General features: G+C 32.6%; 1 protein-coding gene across 1 annotated transcript; it reads right to left on the reverse strand.

Annotated features, from left to right (window-relative positions):
- Positions 1-291: 291 nt before the first annotated feature.
- On the reverse strand, positions 292-13,140 carry LOC124530508 (odorant receptor 46a-like). Its single transcript, XM_047104692.1, has 10 exons — positions 13,122-13,140; positions 6,930-6,946; positions 5,586-5,765; positions 4,711-4,840; positions 4,130-4,334; positions 3,339-3,599; positions 2,491-2,590; positions 2,310-2,414; positions 1,636-1,791; positions 292-339 (listed from the first exon to the last, which is right to left on the reverse strand). Exons 1-10 carry the CDS (start codon positions 13,138-13,140, stop codon positions 292-294), a joined length of 1,221 nt encoding a protein of 406 aa, XP_046960648.1.
- Positions 13,141-14,976: the final 1,836 nt, after the last annotated feature.

The following is a 14,976-nucleotide window of genomic DNA, read 5'->3' on the forward strand; positions in this document are numbered from 1 at the left end:
ATCATATATTTTTATGTTCTTATTTTATAAATAGGTACAAAGAATTACAAGAAATTAAAGGCATTTTTTTTTAAATATAAATACAAAGATGTGAAATTCTTATTTATTAACTGTTGAAATAACTATATTATTTCTGATCGGTTGGACTAAATAAAAATATACGAAGTATCTATAGAAAATTTAATAATTAATTTAAGAGTATTTAAACACTATTTAAGTCATTACTAAATAAACAGAGGTAATCACATTAAAATATTAATAATATTTTAACACATTATATTTATAGAACTATTATTTACGATTAAGAATAGTAAAGAGTGCGTACGAGGACCTTAAGACCTGAAAATAAACAGTAACGTTTTACAACAAGATTCCAAAAAATATTCCAAATGAGTCTATTGCCATAGAATTAAAACATAAACAAAGGTACGACTGTGGGCAACAGTTTACCTTGGTTATAGTACTTTCTTGTCCGAACCGTTTTTAGTTTAATTTTACAATCTACAAGTAATTGTAATTCTTCTATATATATTCATTATTCATATTATCTATATCTGTCTATATGTCTCGTTCTTGCTCTTAAACGGAAAAACGACTTAACCGAATTTGATGGAATTTGGTATTGAGCAAGTTTGAACTCCAAGGAAAGGCTTAGGCTACTTTTTTATGCCTAATATCTGACGACGAACACCAAAAAGGTGACCAAAGTCGCAAGCAACAGACACAAAAAATTAAAGTGAATAAATTTTATTTGCTCGTAATGAAAATATCTTCAATGAATAGATTTATAAAACTTAGACGATAAAACTATATACCTATTATCTATATTAATATTATAAATGTAGTATAAGAGAAAAGAAACATATTTTATCTGACCTTGTACCATCTATAGAGTTAAACGGGGTTTCATTGAGTCGAGTTAAAGAGTTCAAGTATCTTGGTCATATCATGACTGAGACATTAAGTGATGACCAAGATATTGAGAGAGAGCGTAGGGCATTGTCGGTCAGGGGTAATATGTTGGCACATAGATTTGCTAGATGTACAAGAGAAATTAAAATAACACTTTTTAAAGCTTATTGCCAAAACCTCTATTCTGGCAGTCTATGGGCAAACTTTACACAACGGGCATACAGTTCCTTACGTATTTAATACAATAATGTATTTAGAGCTCTATTCTGGCTTCCTCGACATTGCAGTGCTTCAGCTATGTTTGCTGATGCTGGAGTTAATGACTTTTATGCTATTATGCGCAAAAAAGTAGCGTCATTAGTACGGCGTGTTCGAGAAAGCTCGAATAAAATTTTGAATTTAATTAGTGAAAGAATGGACTCAGACTTGTACAGGAGATTCACTGAACTACATGTTCTGAGAAATTAATAATAATAAATAAATAAATATTAATTATGTAATACTAACATATAATAAGTTAAATTGTATACTAACAAATATGGGCTACTATTGTCTGAAAATAAATGAATAAATAAATAAATAAATAAGTAACTCTGTCTGTCTGTTGCTCTTTGACGACCAAACGAAATTCACGACTAAAAGCTATTAAACTAAGAATTGAATTGAATTGAATTTCACGATAAAACGAGCGGGTAATTACTAGTACAAACTATATATTCTTACAGAAATATAAGTGTCCACAGATAATGGGATCACGCGGGCTATTCGAGGCTCGATCGTACGTTTGCAACGTTCCATCATCACAAGCAGGCGGCGACGGTAACTAGGAGACAGTGTCAACCAGTCCGATTGATAGATTGACTCGTTCACTAGTTCACTCTAAAGCAACAAAAAAACTATTTTTTAACACTAAAAGAAATAAAGGTTGTATTGTAAAACGTAAGCGCAAATTGAAAATACTTATGTTAATAGTAATTTCTGTTTCTAGGTTCAATTTCCAGAAGAACTTTGTGTTAGCTCGTCTGGCTAGCCCACTCATCAGATATTCTACTGCCAAACAACAATATATAATTATTCTGTTTCTGGTTTGAAAATTGTATGAACCAATGTACAAGGAAAGCAGCACATTGGTTTTCTAAGGAATGGTTAATATTTATTGCAACGACACATTGTCTATGGAAAGTGGTGACTACATTCAGCGACTTATTTTCTCGTCGACCTTTAGACACACCACTTGATCTTATAAACAACAAGTGTTCGATGAGATTCTGCCGAATGTTTGTCACCAACACAAATTAGATTATCATTTTTTAACACTGTCCTGGACAAGAGGCCCTTACCTAACAGGTAACTTGACTATTATGTAAGTATTTTTATTACGAACATAAGGCACCTACCTCAACTCTAAGATGTGTTCCGTAATAACAGTAAATAAATAGCTGCGCCAGCATACATCCAAGATACATTGCCATTGAAACGAATTCTGCCGAAAATAACGGTAGCTGAAAAAAGTTGTATAAATCATTTATTATTGTTTTTCTTTCCAAAAAAAGACAAAATTAGCTGGTGACTACTTACTTCGACTATCTTATACAGAGTCATACAAATGACCCACGCTACTATGAAAAACTGTACAATCATTGCTTCGCTGAATATTGATTCTATTTCACGGACATACCTAGAAAAATTAGCAATGTATAAGTTTTTTCTAGAACGCCTCTAATGTACAAACAGTTTTAAATGTTTGTTTATTTATTAAACCTTGCAAGCTGAATAAGAACTCTTATACGGCCGAATTGAATCTGAATATATTAATTCAGATTCAGTGAGTATACCTTTTTGAGCATGATCTGATTCTACACCCATAATTGTCGCCAGATGTTCTCTACAATATTTATTATATTTCAAAATAATTGCTTCTGGCTAAATTTTTAACGTGACATCTCATAATGTATCACATTGAGGATTTGTCTAGTGGCAAAGATACCACGCAATAATAGTCTGATCAGATCGAATGTTCAGAAAATCGACGCCATCGGAGGTCGAAGACATCAGGGAGCCAATTTTACAAAGTCAAGCGATAACTATACGTTCCCTATTCTATTTCGATTCAACTGTTGGCTAGTATATTCAGGTAAAACGTAACTGGAAATCAATTATTGTTTCTTATAGTTGTAACACATTCACAACCAAGACAAGACCAAAGATTTCGTTTCGATACGATTATGACGTTTTTTTTTAATAAAATATTCCAAGTTTTATGAGTATCATGTAACTATGTATCCTTCAATAAATATTTTGTCAGACACGGGAGTGAAAACTTTGAGTCTGAACTGTTCCCATACGAGAGTTATTCATATTCAATAAGTCATATTATGTATACAATGTATTAGTTTCTATAAAATGTAATAATTAAATGAAATTACCATACAATCTTTCGATAATGCTTTATGCACTGGACAATTTTTTTGTGTAAAATTTGCCTTAATTCCAAATCATCATCGGCAAAAATCTTAAAGATCCCTTCGTATTTAAATTCGTCGGCAAGATGTTCTAAATTATATCTTACAATTTGCAATTGAATTGTAGCAAACGCATAAAATGCAACGATTGTACAGTCCATCGTGACATGTCCATAGCCTTGTAATGAAATGAGAACGCCCAAGTAAGTGGCCGCTATCTCGAACCTATAAATTAAATAACAACATTTCTATTGATAAAAATAAATGCTAACTATCTGCGTATAAAATTGATGATTGCGGGTTGAAACCCAAGCAAGCACCGCTGAATATTCATATGCTTAATTTGTATTTATAATTCATCTCGTGCTCGGTGGTGAAGGAAAACATCGTGAAGAAACCTGCACGTGTTTTTTGCAGAGAAATTCAGCCACATGAATATGTTCCAAGCCTTCTCTTCAAGGGGGGAGGAGGCCTTAGCCCAGCAGTGGGAAATTTATAGGCTGCTGTTTTTGCTGTCATAAGGGACTGAAAAAATACCAGAAGAATGGAGCTGTACGCGGTTAGTACAACTTACTTATTATTTTAGGAAACTGCTTAACTGTAGTTTGAGTTCCAGTTTGGAGGGTTGAGTATAATAACAGACGCAAATAATGACATGACATCTTGCTTTTTATGATTAAAGGCAACGGGTTAGGTGACTTATTAGGCCTTCATCCAAACATTTTGTTTCAAACAAAAATAACTTCCATACTTACGTTGGTGACACACTTGTATCGAACGGCACATACCCAGTAAGATAAACGTCATTACCTAAGGCTTTGTCTATGAGAGGATAGGCTATAAAGAGAACGCTACATATATAAATCGCAATATGATAGACCGTTAATAGCCGGGACATCGATAATGCATTAGATCGCATTACATCTTCGTGGTAAGCGTTCTTTGGTGCAAACAGAGAATCTGGAACAAACAATGCTTTATCATGTATATCTCTAGGAATAGTTCGAAATATAAAATGCCTTTTGTAAATACAGCTTTAATATTTCAATTTACAATTGACGGAAAAAAAATCATTTCTTATATTATATTAACGGATCAAAATAAATGTGATAGAGAACTCTTGTAAGCACTTCAAAATCCATTCTATATTATTCCATAAGATTTTATAAAATATAAAGCTACCACTGGTTTGGAAAACATTCTGTCTTTATAGACAACCGACCAGGACCTTAATAGTTATTCTTTCTAACAACTAAATTATCATAATCATACTTATTAAATGAATAAAAATATTAGATAAATATATTTGTTTATTACAGCACAGAAAAATACTCACCATTGATTAAATTAATAATATTATCAACGCGTTTTACTCGAACATTAAACGACAATTGTTTCCCAAGAGTGTTCAAAGTTGTGAGCAAAATAAATAGAGTTCCGACTAGCTGCTTTGTGCAGCTTCGAGCCTAAAACGAAAAAGGTACGATTAATGCATCCTTTTTTTCTCGCTGGAAAAACGTCTTACGCGATATCCCCATGAAGTGGGTTATATGTAGGGTTTGCTGGTGCCCAGGACGCCGAATGCGCCTCAGCACATCGGAATACCCACTAAAAAACCAGCAGTACTCTCTCCGTCTTTTTAGTGGGCGCCACACGATCGCTTTCGCATAATACTGTGACGGATTTTTCTTATCTTTTTTTTTATTTGATAGGTGGCAAACGAGCAGGAGACTCACCTGCTGGAAAGTGACTACCACCGCCCATGGACATCTGCAGCACCAGGGGCTAGCAGGTGCGTTGCCGGCCTTTGATGAACGAGTACGCTCTTTTCTTGAAGGTTCAAAAGGATCTATGCATCCTGACTTTATAATGCAAATGAGAAAGTAAGTTTATTTTTTGAGCACTCAAAGCGTAAACTCGATAGATGATCATGAAATTCTACACCCAGCATGTCAGAAGTGCGGTCATAGTCCCATGAAATAGAGTAATAACCATGAATATGTACCAAAAACATAATTGACCTAGTGAATATAACACGTAGATAAACTGAGAAATAATGGGTTCAATCCAAGCAAGTGACAGTTTTCACGCGAAAGTAAGTAAATCATTACGCATTGGTACCTACCCTAGCAGCAGCATTTTATAATCAGCTTCAAAGATTCTCTGCAGTCTGTAAGCTGGAGGATTTATAACGACTTATACATTACTTACCTGTATTGCGCGTACGATATGTTGCAAGTTATATGCAATTACACAAATCCAAATGAAAATACGATAATAATAATGTAATGTGTCTTTCCATTTGACTTCTCTTTTAGAAACGATTTTAAAATACCCAACTCTTGCAAGAGCGTCAAAGTGGGGCTGAAATGCTTGAAAACTTTCGTACATTTTGTGTAGATAATAAAACATGATTAGTTTTTATACAAATCTGTGAAACGTAAATTTAAGCTACAGGATGTTGACGAAAAATATCCATAATTATATTTTACAAAAAGTAACCGTTATTAATTATATTGAATTGATATAACTCAAACTTAATATATATTAAAACTAAATTAAATTCTTTCATAAATTGAAAAATCTACTTTAGGAAAATGCAGAGCTCCAACACTAGCAAACAACAGTTCAGAACTAAAAAAATATATAAGAATTAAAACTGCGATTGCATTATTCGTATTAAAATAAAATAAATAATAAAACTTTTATATAATGGTGATATTGTATGTACTTTTGAGCCAAATGACAACATGCTGTATTAACTTATATTAAGGTTGATTTTTTATACTTTAGTAAACAACACACCTTAGAACACATACTTATTCTTTTGCCACAATTAAATATTCAATGTAATAAGTACCCAGTAACATAAAATTAAATGCTTTGTGAATTTTAGTGTCATTAGTTTCTACAAATTATCCTCGATACCGTGTAATTAATTATTCTCTTTCTACACTGTAAATAAATAAATATCTCTTTGATTTTATCATGTGGCTGTCATTCGCACTGTTAATATTCATAATCCTGTGCCGACTTGCACACGAGTGCATTTTACCAATAAATAAAATGATATGACATTGATAATGTAGCTGTCAAGTAGAGGTAAAAATTTCGATATTGGATCATTAGTACAGTAGATGATGATAAACAAATTATTTTCTAATTTGAAATTTTAGATAGATTGTAGTAGACCTTTAGAGTTGATGTCTTCAATTTAATTTAATTCTAAATTTTGTTGTATGTATATCTTGCAAGACTTTTATCCAAAAATATACTATTCTTAAGCTTAGATATTGATAATATTCACAGCTATCTAGCGACGCTTTTTTAATTTTTTTACTTTAAAACTCAAATATGTCATACATGTTCTATAAAGTTTTAAACTGCATTTCTTTTAACTTTTGTAGATAATTAATGAGTCAAACGATGTAAACTCCTGTGGACGAAATTTTTAAGTAAATACAATGATATTCTAGTAAACAGATATGTTATATCCATACTAAACAACAGACAAAAATGTGCCGCGCCGGGGACCGTTTATTTTTACATTTCGTTAAAAGTCAAAAGGATAGCTTGATAAAAACAATAAGTAAACGGGATAACTAAATTTAAAACAATTTTTTAATTAAAACAATTACGCAAAACGTATTACTACGTAATTATGATGTAATATAACGTATTACTACGAAAAACGACTAAAGGCAAACGTCCCAATTAGGACGTTTTCTAGTCTTCACTTTTTGCGCGTTAATAACATATCTATTTATTACAACATCATTGAGTAAATAGAAACATTTTAAAATACAATCTCCCAGAAACAAAAGGCTAAATTTTGTATAAAATGGTGCACAAAATGTTAGAAATGTCAAAAAACCTTCCCTGACGCTAAAATTTCAAAAAAAAATAAACAAAGTCTATCTTGGCGTATACTTTAAAGTTTTAAACCGATTAAACCCATTTAGCATATTTTGTTGAACTTATTATAAATATTGGTTAACTGTACAAGTCGATTAATGTAATTCTATTAATTAAGTAGAAGTTTTGTTGTATTTGTCTATAATATTTAAAAATATTTATAGTTTGAAAAATTGTCGTTAATAGTTATGTATCGGTAACTATGCTTAATGTTAATATATTTAATTTTACTTCGATGTAATTTTGGCATATGTGTACAATAAATAAATATTTTTTGTAATTTATTTTGTACGGAATCAGCGACGGAATTATCCGTCATGGAAACCTTTAATTTGTATTGTGATTGGAACATTTTTTAAAAACTAAATTACCGTAGTAAGTATTTAATTAGGTGTGAGTTCAATTAAAATGACTCATTAGCGATTTTATAGGAATTGTATATTGTTAAAAATTTATTCAGTAGTTTATTTAGTTTACTTATTGTGTACACCGCATATATACTTATATTTAAAAATAATTTTCAAAAGAACCCTAGAGGGTGTTTGTTGTAGGGAAGTTATTTTTTGCCTGACCGAACGAAGTATAGACGTATATCTTAGATCACATACATACATACACATAAATATATGTAATGTTACAATAACACTAGATGTGGGGCCATTCATTTAGTACGACTTTTTTCACTTGTTTTTGACACCCTCTCCCCCCCCTATGATAAGAAAAAATGAGAATAGGCCGAACCCATTCCCCCCTCAATATTTATTGCGTAAGAATTTAAAGAAAAAATGAATAGGCATTTATTTTAATGTTTATTGTTCAAAGAAACAATATTTTGAAACGTTTATTTGTAATTTCAAAGGATCTAAAGGTACTCGACTGAACCTAGGCAGTAGCGCGGTTTCTCGCTCTTTTTCAAATAATTTTAAGTTACGTAACAACGGTCAAAACTCCTTCCTACCTCCTTGTAAGGAAACGTAAGACATGGTCAACCCCCCTTCCCCCTTAGATCTTACCTAATAAATGAATGGACCCTAACTGAAAAACATATATTACAAAAAACTGTATTTTAATTAATAGATATAATTGATTCATGGCTGAGAATTTATTATTAGAAATGTCTTATGATAAATAGCGTAAGCTGATTTTTGCCCCAATGATTATGGGACGATAGCTGCACATAAAAAACCTCTTATGATAAGACTAAGAATGGTAATAGATATTAGAGAAAGTAATGAAGTAAAATAATTTCTCTCTACAAGACTAAAATAGAAGGTGAAATAGAGAAATATTTCAAGTTAAAAAACTTTTTTTACTCATAAAGAACCTTACAGTTCATTTTTACAATGAGCAATATATATTAACTTATATCCAAAAAGTTAGTTACAGTATTACAATCTGTGGGTGTACATTCACAATGACTCAAAGAAAAGCAAAGAAATGTACAAATTAAAGTTATTTCGTGCCAGAGTACTAGAAAAATGTGAAATCATTCGCAGTAAATATGTTATGAATACTATGTTTAAGTCAGAACATGATTATCCAGGCTTAGCTTGGCTCCAACGCAGCGTTTACGCAAGTAGCGTTTCATACGAAGACAGTTCACATCACAAGAGTCATCAAGTGCTATCGAAACACCTTTCCTTTGAGAGACTTCTTCGTGAGGATAATAGTAAGGATAGAATCCTGCATTATTCATTGTAGAACATGCTGTGTGTGCTGTGCTCTGTTATAGAGAGTTTCTCGGACTCGCTTATTAATGCTTTATTTAGGCTATATTTTTTTATGGCATAGGTGGCAAACGAGCAGGAGGCTCACCTGATTGAAAGTGACTAGCACCGCCCATGGACATCTGCAACACCAAGGGGCTTGCAGGTGCGTTGCCAGCCTTTCAAAAAGGAGTGCGCTCTTTTCTTGAAGGTTCAAGAAAAGAGCGCATGTAATTTATTTTAATGCAATGTATTTTTTATAACTTAGCTATTGAACTGTTTCTGTTTCTAAATTTTATTTTAAATTTGTATTAAGTGTGTCAGTTTAGTAAGTAAGTAAGTTTATTTCATTGGTTTTTATTTTTAGATTTTGTGGGAATTTTAAAGAGCGAACTTTAGTACGAATTCGTTCATGTTCGAATACGAATGTCCGCCATCGTCCTTTATGGTGACTTTATTTCGATTGATTTGAAATCATTTCCTTCTTTTTATACATTACAAAAGCTAACAAAACGCTTATGTTTTTAAAATAATCTGCAGGCCAAGTTTCGTAATGATTTTTTTAGTTTTTAAGGCATTTTCGAGGAAAAAAATATTGAAATATATTCGTTTTCCGTTTGGCATTTTTAAATTTGTACCGATAATTATTGTTTAAATAATTAAATTTGCTCTCCATGCGGTGTAATTAAAGATGACATGATAAGAATTAATACCAATCCGTGGAAGAACAATGCCTTAGTCACTACTACTCATCGACATTATTGAGCGTTCCACAAGGATCAATTTTGGATTCTTTCTATTTTTCCTGTATACCAATGATATTCCTTTTTATTTTAAAAATATTTGTAATTTAATTGTATTGTTTGCTGATCAAACGCTATTATTAGAATGATGTAATAAATGATTTATTAATGATACAAAGTTAGTTCAGAAAAAAAAATATTAATTTCAAAATGCTGACGACAAAGTGAGCACTGTTTGCCTTACTTAATCTTAAACTTAAACGTATTTCTAAGGACAAAATTAGCCTCAAATCTTCAGTGAATCCCCATATATGGTTCCTAGCAGGGAGGCTCAGCTCTACAGTATTCGCGGTTAGAAAAGTTACAGTTAACTCATGCTATTGGTCGATTAAATTAGTTACTTACATAGGATTATGTCTTAAGGCGTTTTGCTTTAGAGTAACGCGCGGATATTGAAGCTGTTTTCATACTGCTAAAAAGAGTTGTGCGGTCTATTTATAATCTTGGAGCTCGAGAATCCCTTCGAGATGTTTTTTATAGAGACTTACAGTTGGTTCACAATGTTTACAACAGTATTATGTATATTTACAAGAACTTTCTTTTATATATGTATAGACAAGACGAGAAAAAGTTAAGCACTTTGCAAAATTAGTATACCCTTCTTTGGGCATGCTATTCGGTTCTTTAAAAAGATTACACAGTTATTTTTAACTTGGCCTATAAAATTTAAAAGCTCATGTCAAAAAAACGTTAGTGAAATCATATGGACCTAGTATTTATTGATGTCTAGACAGGTTACATAACAATTTTAATAGTACTTTATTAACATAATCTCTAATTAGTATGTTGGGATCTACTAAAGTAAAATCTACTTCCCTATCCGATGGTAACTTTATATTTCATTAAACAATGTAACATATTGTTTAAAAGTGCTGCAGTGGGCATAGGCAGCCTGATTGCTTGTAGTACACTCATTTGGTTCACAAAAATAAGCTACCTGGAAAGTCCGAGAGTTTTCAAAATTGGTGATATCACAGGTTTCCGCCATTTTGGAAAAATGAACGCGGACTTTGAATATCGTTCTGATCAAACAATTTACAAAATAAGAGGCAGAGTTAAAATTTGATGAGCATGTCAAAATCTATAGAGTTACCAATTTTCAAAAATCCCGGAAAACATTCCAGGTAAAGCTAATGACAGGCGAATTTAAGTATGTTCTTCTAAAACAGGGCACTACAGTAATACTGTTCATTAAATAATTTATCCATAACAATAATATAAAAACTAACCATATATGTAACTTTTATATTGGTGTCCAGTAACCATCCAGATATTGATTAAGTCGAAAATAAATAAGTATCAGGCAGACAAACTTTTCACGTAACTATTTAAAAGATGCAATCTGTTATTAAAATTATCCTACTATAAAATTGACACAGACATGCAATTTTGCAAACAATCTATATCACTATGTCATAAATTATTCAATGTATTCTATTATAGAGCGATATTCTTGCAATACTGGGTATATAGTTAATGGTAATTACTTTAATGAATCTTTAAATCACATACATATCGTATGTAATAACAATGACTGTGTTAGATGTCGCTTGTCGAATTTATTTTTATCTATACTAATATTATAAATGCAAAGCCAACACGTAACTAAATTTGGTGTAATTAACTTCAACATCATGACATAGACATCTTTTTTTATACCCAGTACCGGTCTTAACTTTTTTTGGGGTAATGCGAGCTAAGCCGTCGGCGACAACTAATATGAAGTAAGACGTTTCAAATCGGGAAATAAAACTTACAGAAATAATTTTATTGGGTCATTTCATGTCTATGATTATATTCACGATGGCATTAGTTTACATTTTATTTCTTTTGATATCTTCTTAATCGTATATAAAAGCACAAAATGATATTGATGATAAAAAAGCGTGGAGCTGATACATGTTGACTTTCAGGTAGGAAATTTGGTACATTTATAGGTAATTAAATTTAACTAACACAACTTTTTATTTTAAATGTTGGATGAGAGTAACTACTGGGTTTCTTGCAGACTCTTCTCGGTAGAATGTAGTTTGACTTAATATATTTTAATAAAACGATCACGACGGCAAATGATGACGAGATCAATGAGTTTTACAAATCCTTGGACAAAGCCATAGCGTCCGCCCACAAAAACCAAGTATTAATGGGTGACGTTAATGCAAAGATTGGTCAACTGCTAAAGGATGAATACTTAATAACAAAAAATAACGGGTATGGACAAAGAAACGAAAGAGGACAGATGCTAATTAATTTTGCTTTTGAAAGTAAACTAGCTATTATAAACACATATTTCAAGAAGAAACAGTATCATAGATGGACATGGCAATCTCCAAATGGAAATTATAAAAATGAAATAGACTACATAACAACGAACCGACCAAAAATATTCCAAAACATAGAAACTTTAAATTTGAATTATTCAACAGACCACAGACTAGTCAGAAGCACAATTACTTTAACAAAATTAAAGAAAAGCAGAGTGACTTATACAAGTAATTAAATGAATACTTTAAAAAATATTAAAGAAATAAACGAATCTAACCTAAAAAATAAACTGTTGCACAGGAAAAGCTCTGAATATGTTCAAGGTTGCTATGATTACGGTTATAGCAATTAAACAAAGTCTAGAAGCTACAAACTCAAAAAATCAACGCACTACAAAACATTACAAGTACATTAAAAAATAAAACCGATCGATGAATTAGAAATAATTCAAGCAATAAAGAGTTTAAAATCAGATAAAAGTCCAGGTCCAGATAAAGTTACAAACGAGACTATTAGGTATGGTGGAACTCTGCTAGTCATGCCATTGGTTCACCTTTTTAATTTCATCTTAGATACAGCAATTATGCCAAAGCAATGGCTTGAATCAAATATAATCTTGCTCTATAAAAAGGTGACCCACAAAAGATCTGTAACTACCGACCCATTAGTCTCTTACCGACGCTATATAAACTTTCTTCCTCAATCATAAATAAGAGAATAAGCGGCACGCTAGACAAATGACAACCGGTGGAACAAGCAGGTTTTCGAAAGAATTTCTCCACAATGGATCACATACATACTCTAGATTTAGTGATTGAGATTTACCAGGAAAAACAGAGACCGCTCTACGTCGCTTTTGTCGACTACCAAAAAGCATTTGATACAATATCTCATAAAAGTATTTGGGAGGCTCAAAAAATAGAAAATACATACATAAAAATTATAAAAGGCATATATAGAAACAGCACAAGCAAAGTTAAGCTAGAAAAAATTGGTCAAAGCTTTCCTATAAAGAGAGGAGTAAGACAGGGTGGTCCCCTCTCGCCGAAACTTTTTACTGTTACTAGAAAGCATCATAAACAAACTGGATTGGAAAACATGCGGCTTGAAAATCAATAGCAAGTAAGATTCGGCACCTAAGCCACTTAAGATGCGCAGATGACATCGTATTATTATCAGAGACCAGCCGTGGTTTGCAGTATAGCATATACTGAGACACTTCAAGCAAACAGGTGGGACTAGAGATGAATCTTTCAAAGACGAAAGCTATGACAAACAGCATTAAGGTGAGTATTAAAATAAAAAATGAATTACTAGAGTACGTGAACCAATACATCTATCTTGGTAAACAAATAAGCTGCATAAAATATGGTAATGAAATGGAAATAGAGCGTAGAGTCAAAAACGCCTGGAATAAATATTGGAGTTTAAAATTTGTTTTCAAAAGTAACATGTCAATTAAAGTTAAAAAGTAAATCTTAGATTCATGCATCCTACCTTCTTTAACATATGGCTGCCAAACGTGGAAATTCACGAAAAAAATTAAAAATAAAATTAGTTCATGCCAGAAGGGTATGGAACGAAGCATGCTCAATATAAAAAAGACACACAAGATTCGACACGCAAAGATAAGACATCACACAAAGCGATAGATGCGCTGTCGTATGCCCAATCACAAAAACTGAGATGGGCTGGCCATAAAGCCCGCTATGTTGATGAGAGATGGACAATAAATGTCACTATAGACAAACGGAGAGTGGGAAGACCTTACACAAGATGGGAGGACAACATAAAAAAGATCGCAGGAACAAGCTAGTTAATAACAGCAAAGAATAGAGATAAATGGAACGCCTTGGATGAGGCCTACACCCGAGAGAGGTTGGCAATGGCAGGCCATGCAAACACAAATTTTCCAAGAAGAAACACTTTACCTATTAATTCAAAATTATATATTTAAAAAATTTCAATATTTGTTTCTACTTGAATATTCAAAAATTTTTGAAAAAAAGCTGTATAAAGTAATATGTAAATTTATGCATGGAATAAAAGGCTTTTAATTTTATTTTATTTATTTTAATAAAATGATGAAAATTCTTGCAAAGACCAACTCGAATTAAATATATTTTGATTTTGACATTGGCGGACTACTTCGAAAAGGAAAATAGTCTGCCACATAGCTACCTACATACTCGTACATGGTTTAAAAGCGAGTGAATCGAAACAGCTAAGTCCGATTTAATTGATTTTGTTGCTTTAAACATTTGTATTTACTGATTTGCCATGGTAATATTAGACTTGGCAAAAACTTTTGATGCAAAATGAAAATGAAAAGAAGTACCTGTATGTAGCGTAGATACACTAATCAAATATTAACATCTATCGGATATGTATGAATTTACTTTCAGGTCCTTGTAATCAGAAACAAAAAAGAACTAATGAAACCCTCTCTAATTAACTGGTCTGGGTTTTAGTGAACCTAGAGTTAGCTATTACTTCGCTCAGACTGTATAACATAGTAGTCTAGAGAGTTAACATAGCGTCTGTGTCATAGGACAGCATTAGTTTACACGTATTAACGCAACATCAGCAAAAAAAATAATCTGCGAATGTGTCAATATAGGTTAGGTTTGGTTTGGGGGTGTATGGCAGTCACCTTCTCGTGGCGCACCCAGGGGATCGAGGCCGGCTTGAGCTTGCTCGGCGGCCACGGCTAAGACTGGCGGGAGGGATGCCGCGGGGCTGCTCCAGGTACGTTCCTGGTTAGCGTCATGGCGGACTATGTGAATGGTCTCATTGGCTAAGAGGGAGTAGGAGGGCTCGATACTCGAGCCTCCCAGGTGTTTTACACCGTTGGTCGGCGGCAGAGCCTACCATCTTTTCCACCGCAGGGCGACCGGCGATTCGTTGACGCCC

This window comes from Vanessa cardui, chromosome 6 (genome assembly GCF_905220365.1).
Source record: "Vanessa cardui chromosome 6, ilVanCard2.1, whole genome shotgun sequence".
NCBI lineage: Eukaryota > Metazoa > Arthropoda > Insecta > Lepidoptera > Nymphalidae > Vanessa > Vanessa cardui.